The 7,581-nt window shown below is 42.8% G+C and overlaps 1 protein-coding gene across 1 annotated transcript; it reads left to right on the plus strand.

Annotated features, from left to right (window-relative positions):
* The first annotated feature begins 6,893 nt into the window (after nucleotides 1-6,893).
* On the plus strand, nucleotides 6,894-7,355 carry LOC107827526 (uncharacterized). The gene has a single exon (XM_016654677.2). The coding sequence runs from the start codon at nucleotides 6,894-6,896 to the stop codon at nucleotides 7,353-7,355; it is 462 nt and encodes a 153-aa protein (XP_016510163.2).
* Nucleotides 7,356-7,581: the final 226 nt, after the last annotated feature.

Consider the following 7,581-nt stretch of genomic DNA (forward strand, 5'->3'; position numbering starts at 1 on the left):
AAGTTGGACTACAAAGTGAGAAAAACAAACTCAACATGTGTTTATGCAAAAATAGTAGAAACAACAAAAGAAGTAAAGAATATACCGATGGCATTGTGCATGACATTGTTCAACAATCACTCTCCCGAGAGAGCCTGTACCTTTTCCCAAACCTTCTCTGAAGCCAAAGGCTTCAGGTAATTAGCAAGTTCCACCATCCGGAATAGCAAGTTGCATCCAGTGGAGACTGAAAGAGTAACATTCCCCCTCCCTTGCGGATCTACGGAGGGGGTAGTGTAATTTTGCCCCAAATTCCCATGAACTGGGGATTGGGGAAGAGGAAAACTTCCTTCATGGTCAAGTGTGGCCGGTGGAGGTGATGTGGCAGCTGCTGGTGGATGAATAGATGCGGATTAAAATGATTTAGCAGTTGTTGGTGTTGGCGAAGGTGGAGATGAAGCAGATGGGGTTGAAGAGTGAGAAGCAACTACCTCAAATGCAGTGCCGGTTGTTGGATGCTCGGCAACAAAATACGGAAGGGACCCGGTACTCAGCCCCGCAGCACCGGGCACAACAATTAGGGCCCGAAGATGGGAGTTGGCATTATCTACTAAATAAAACTCCCCCAAAGTGCCAAAACATCATCCTCGGTTGGTGTAACTATCTCAATAGGTCGAGCATCCTGTTGAGATGATGAGGATCGTCGTCTTCTATGTAGAGAATCTCCCTCATCACTAGCATCTTCATCATCGTCGATCATCACAGTGTCTACGACCATCCCGGAAGGAGGCCAGTCATCATCACTACCGGAGATGACTCGGTGGCAGCAGTCTTTGCCCTCTTATTCTTTTCCCCGGCCGCGGAGAAGCATCTTCTTTTTGGTTGTTTGTCCTCCGGCCGGGGACTCCATAATGATACACTTGTACCCGAAGCAAGCCCAGAGATACCTGTTCGAGTAAGCGCCTCATGAAGCAGCCTCGCCGCATTAGCAGGATCAGCCAAGATGTCCTCCTCGGGGACAGCAACAGAGCCCGCGGGTAGACCCGATTTCATAGACAAGGTAAAAGGGATCAATCAAGTTCTTCACATGAAATATTGAAACACTGTGAGTTTGAATTACCATGATTTTTTGCCTTCCACCCGTATTTAGGGGTCAGTTCTTTCCAAAAGCGAGTTTCAAGCATCGTAACATCCAAGATCTTCTTGACCCACCGGTCCAAACCTTCAACTACTGGTGGGATCCATCGGGTTGCTGAAACAGACGAAGGATGGGGGATCAATACTGGTATAGAAGAATATTTAACAAAAGAAATATTAAACAGAAAGCTTACAAGTGCGGTTCCAAGTGGCCAGAAAGGATGAAGCCGTTGTTGGAATGATATCATTGATGGCAACTGTAATGAAACATTCCATCCATCCATGGTCGTTGTCGTCATCCATGCTAGATAACAGAGCATGGTGACCACACTTGCAGAGATTTATCATTCCCCCGCGGAAGATCTTGGGAGAATATAGATTCATCATATGAGCTAAGGTTAGCTCTTCTCCCGTCTCCTAGCATAAATGCCGAAGGCAAGCAACTGTCCTCCACACAGAAGTACTTACTTGTGCAAAACACACCTGGTAGCGGAGGCAAAACTCCGCAATAACAGAGTCAAGCTCTCCACTCAAAGAGAACGCACCCAAAGTAAAAGGATACGTGTAAAAATATGTAAAACCCTCCTTGGGTAGGGTCACTTGCTCCGATAGATCAGGAGCAATAATATCCAAATCGTGACAGTAACAGTCTTCCTTCACAGCATGAATGCTAGAAGGACGGATGGAAGAAGGATACCTACTGACGGCCCATGTACGAGAGTTAGTAGTAGGAAATTTATCTTCGAAGTATTTTGTGGTAACAAGACTTCTAGGGATGATGGAGCCCACTGTTGGAGGAGCAGAATCCTCAGCCTTGTTCTTGTTCTTTGAAAATCTGGTACGCTTTGAGGAAGAAGCCATTGTATGGAAGAAGGAAAAGTATTAGCTTGAAGAGAATTAGAGAAAAGATGTAGAGCATGATGCAAGTCGCATAAGGGAAGTTTGTAAAATTATGGAGTATATGGGAGAAGGTTGATGCGTATAAGTAAAAGTTTTGGCGGCTAAATTCATGGCCATGATTACCTCGATAATTGATAAAAGTTGTGTTGAATCGTGGGATGACGCGTGTTTAGGGCATTAAATGCAGAGAGACGTGCGTCTAATCAACCGTCAGAAGCCTTCAGAGGAAGATATAGTAATTCCCGCCAAAAGAGTATTTCTACCAACTTCCCGGTAACACAAACTTGTGTCACCGGAAAGTAGGGGGACTCTCTGTATAGGGTAAAATATGCTATGACATGTGGCCGCCCAAAAGAGGGACATGTGGAACCCAAGATGGGGGGACGGCCAACACCGAAGGCAACTGTTCTATTTGTCACCGGAAAGAATAACGCTCATAAAGATGTGATAAATACTCTCCGTCCGGTAGCATTTAATAGAGAATATTTCGTGGCATTAAGAACGATTGCCAGTTACAGGGAATATGACATTTATGTTCACCGTTAATATTCATCAATGACCCTCATAATTGACATTAAAAAGGGGCACGGTCCTAGGACATCCTTCCCTAGACGTAGCTATAAATAGTGAGCTCAGTTATCATCGTAAAGGACACGAATTTTCTGAAAAACTTATGCTACATTCTATTCAAAGTTTAATACAATCTTATCTTCTTACTTTTCGATTTCATTGCTATTATGCCCGGAGACCCTGCTCCCGGAACTGCTGTTTTTGTTATTTCGTCTCCATCTCAAGGCTAAGTATTGCATAATTCTTCAATTATTTTATTATTTCAGGGTCAAATTAATTGTCTACAAACCACGTATAAATTCAATTGTATCGTTTTACGTGTAAATGTTCTTCTTTTATAATGGGAGGCTCTCTTTTAAGATGGGAGCCTGGTAATTTGTTTTTGTTAAAAGGAGTATAGGCATAAAGGAAACGATGGCTTCTCGCCTTGATATAGGCATTTTGTGATCACTGGACAAAATACTGTGGTTGATCTTGACAAAACGCAATAGGTTTTAATTTGGATTATTGTTCTGCAAAATAGCACCTTGTTTAGAGCTACGGATCCGCTTTAGGATTCAGCATAACCAGTAATTTGGCTTAGATCGTCTAATTATATTAAAAGATCTATTTTATGTGTATAAATAATTTATTCAAATACAGTAAGCTGTCTTTTCTAAAATGCAAAACACATAAACTTAAAATCCTAGTTCATCTAGTTAGGACTTAGGGGTGTATGTAACTATATGGTTCTCTAAGATAATTCATAAACATAAAATCATATACAATTTTCCTACAAGTTGCCCATGACAACTACGACTTAGGATTGTGTGTCTTGTATAATGTTTTCTCCACTGGAAGTTGTCATTCATATAGTCTTTCTCTGTTTTTGGCTACCTTGAACGGTTAAGAAAATGTTTTCGCGAAAAGTTTTTTCACCAAGAGAGGGTTAAGTGAAGAACTACGGTCACTTATGGATAGAAGTCCTTTAATATTCTTTTATAAGTTTCTCAACTCTTACATTTTGTCACTTGCTTTAACTAATATTTAGGTATTATTTTACTACACAATTCCGATATCTTATACTCCAATTCGTATGATTTTCGTATGTAACCTAGTTTCTGGTTAAATATTGTAAGATAATACAGAAAATGATTTTCCAATGCACCACATTTTTCAGAAATATTTTCCTTGAAAGTGATTTTCTCCGAACGATGTAATTGATTGATGTTTATCGCAAACAAGTTATCTAACATCAGCTTTTATAGTGCCCGTTCAGTTTCCCAATTTCTTTTGGTAAGTTTAAAAGTATCTTTGGACATATTGGAAAAGCTTTTGATTCTTAGAAACGAACCTTCCACTAAAATAACAACCTATTTGTTCTCACCAATCTACTACGCACATTAACATTTAACTGTAATAAGATTCTTTTTGCCTGCATGTAAATTTTTTTTTTTTTTGGGTGCATTATAATTTTGCTTATATGCAAGTAAAATTAATCGAAGTAACTGCTTATCGAAGCCTCCTCTCGCCACAAAGGTTCAAGAACGTCGGCAGTCGCCCCCTCAGTCTCCACCCCCTAGGAACGAAGGGATGAGTCCGTGTCAACCTCCAACAGCCTCGGAGCCTCGAGACTCGTCTCGATATCATCTCCGACAAAAATTATTGCCATCTCGTGCAGCGAAAAGTCCCCTTCCGCCGCACCAACGGCCAGAGCGACTCCGTCAATAGTATCCACGGACCTCCTCTTTCGAGGTTGGAGGTCTCCATCACTAGGCAAAGGCTCATCGTCCTCGTCGATGAGAGAGTATGAAGGAGGAGTTGAAATCTCCACGGCCAAAGTGGAAACAAAGTTGGGCGCGGTAATAGGAGGAATTGAAACAGAGATAGGATCAGTTGCGGTCGAAACATGGGCGGAAACTAAGGGCGTAGTGGCCTTCCTCTCTCGAAATGCCGACGTCCAAAAGAAAGTTCTTGCTAAAATTCTCTCTCGAAATGTCGACATCGAGTACTTGCAGTGCCATGGTCTTATATGTATGGGTCAAAATCTATCTTTAGAATACTTAAGTCAGGATGGCATTAATGAAATATTTCCAAGCTACCACGCGTCGAAGTGATTTAAGGAACAACGAAAATCGTGGTCGAAGAGTCAGCTAAGATTGAGATCGAGAAGTCATCAGGGATCGAGACCGGGGTCGAATACCCTTGACAGAGTTATAACGGCTAGTTTCAAGATAGGACATTAAAGAGAATATTCTAGTGGATATTCTCTGCACTTGTACTATTAGAGTTTCTGGGAACATGTTCTGTATAAATAGAAAAAGACACAATGATAGGGGGCATGAGATACTCACTTGTAAAATATATTTTGACTTTATAGAGAGAATCTAGTCTTATTAAAAGCACATAAAAATAACCTTTTTACTAAGATTCTTGCCTATACTTTTCTACTGGATCCGAGAATATCTCGGACATGCAAAGACTTATCCATCATTCTTCATTGTCAGAAAGAACATCCATTGATTTTATCCTTTCTCGGGTGATTCATTAGCATTTATTTATATAAATGCCATCTATTGCTATTCATCACTATTTAATGATACATTACTTTTGTAAGGATTCCCGAATATTGTCATTATTATGCACTTTCATAACCTTCGGAATAGATCTACATGCTACCTATCATAATACCAAGAATTTTGTCTTTAGGATATTATTATTAACCAAGATTAACCCTCATTTGCATAAATTTAATTAGTTAAACCAAGATCTATATTTTTGGTCAAATAATTCGGCGCCGTCTGTGGGGATTTCTTAGTTAATTTTGTAGTTTCCTTTAGATCTACTACTAACGCAAGTCACTAACCTCACAAATCCCAAGATCTTCTGGTTTCTTTGTACGTACAAAAACCTACATGGCAGGTAACCAAGGAGAGAGGACAAAAGTAACGGGTGATCTCCCTAGCAACCTCATGAATTCTATCAACGAGAGTTGTGAAACTCTAGGCGAAAACCTGATGCCAACTGCCTCTCCTGGGCGCGAGAGGTCTCCCCCCTTCCTCCCCATTGTAGCACAACAAAATTCAACAGAAAAGGAGCTTCTACATCTATAGAAGAAGGGACGACACCGGCTGTGAAAAAGCTCCTCGAAGCAAGGCTGACCGATACGCTAGTGAGCATGCTCAACAGGCCCGCTCCAGGAACGACTACAGAAACCGCAAGAGCGTGCACGATACAACAAACAGACAAACAGTGCAACTGGCCAAACCCTCCGACAACAGGTATAACTCACAATATTACTAACAGTGCAGGTGATAGTGCCCTCGCTGCCATTTTAAAGAGGATGGAGGAAATAGAGAATGAAAATAAAGCACTCTGAGACCAGATGAAAGAACACCAAGAACGAGTCGACATGATACCGGACGCTCCTATGTTGTTGCCAAAATGGGATGCCAGCAAGTTTGTAGAGCAGCCGTACAGTGACGAAGCAGCCCCGCATGCCATACCAAAGACCTTCAAAATGCCGCCCTACCTCAGGATATACGACGGAACGACCGATCCCGAAGATCATGTGACCCATTATGTCACTACCGTGAAAGGCAACGACCTTGCCAAGGAACAAGTGTCATCTATTTTGCTGAATAAGTTTGGTGAAACCCTTACAGGAGGGGCATTAACATGGTACTCACTGTTACCAGCCCTCTCCATAGAAATGTTCGAGGAAATGGCAGACAAGTTCGTAACCGCACATGCCGGAGCCAAGATAGTCGGAGCCAAGAAAGCCGAAGCAAGAGTAAATGACATATTCGCTGTCAAGCAGTCCTTGGGAGAGGTACTGAGGGACTTCCTTGCCTGGTTCAACAGGGTGAGGATGACTCCGCCGAATGTGTCTGAGGGGATGACGGTCGCAGGGATGGTTCAAGAGCAACTAGAAAACTATTGAGCCGATTGATGAAATATCCTCCAACCACTTGGGACGAGATCCATAATGCTTATTGTGTCGAAGTCCGAGCAGATGAGGATGACCTCCATGGACCAACTCATCGGCTCATCTCGGTACAATCCGAGTCCAGGAAAGAACGAAGAGACAACGTTAGGAGGTACCACCCGGTCTCGCGACCCATCAGGGAACGACACCAGCCATACATCAGGTCCCCCGCCACATCTTCCCTCCACTATGAAGAAGGCCCGTCTAGGCTGAGGACTGGGACTCACCGAAATGAGAGAGGTATGCCCCCTTATTATCTGCTTACAATTTTTTTGTGTCACCTACAAAAATAGTCTATGCTCTTGAGAAGCTCGGAACAAAGGTAAAGTGGCCGTCAAAGATGAGGTTCGACTCAAGCACCAAAAAATCTGACGCCCTCTGTGAGTTCCACCAGGAGCGTGGGCACAAAATAGAAGATTGCATAGTCCTCAGACAAGAAGTCGTAAACATGTTGCGGCAGGGACACCTCAGAGAGCTGTTAAGTGACAAAAGGAGAAATAACTTCGCCGAAGGACTTGAACACCAAGGTCCGCTGAAGCCGCCATCACCAGCTTGTACTATCAACATGATCATCGACGGTGGTGATGATGCCTCCATCAACGGCATGAAGTTTACCACCACTCACAAGCTCAAGCGATCTATCACCCGCGAATGGTATGACAAACTCGAAGAAAGTATCACCTTCAATGAATTAGATGCCGATGGTTTGACTTTCCGTCATAACTATGCCCTCGTCATTACTTTACGCATTTTAGATACTGATGTTAAACGTATAATGGTGAACGATGGAAGTGGAGCGTGACTTATCCATCCCCGAGTCCTCGCCCAAATGAAACTCGGGGACGAGATAGTGCCACACTGCATCATGCTAACCGATTTTAATAATGTATTTGAGCGGACATCGGGAGAAATTACACTCTCCGTCTTGGCCGGCGACGTGATGCTGGAGATGACATTCCACATCATGGAGCAGGTCACCATGTACAATGCCATAGTGGGACGACCGTGGATACATCCTATGAGAGTCA

This window comes from Nicotiana tabacum, chromosome 21, assembly GCF_000715075.1.
Source record: "Nicotiana tabacum cultivar K326 chromosome 21, ASM71507v2, whole genome shotgun sequence".
Taxonomy (NCBI): Eukaryota; Viridiplantae; Streptophyta; class Magnoliopsida; order Solanales; family Solanaceae; genus Nicotiana; species Nicotiana tabacum.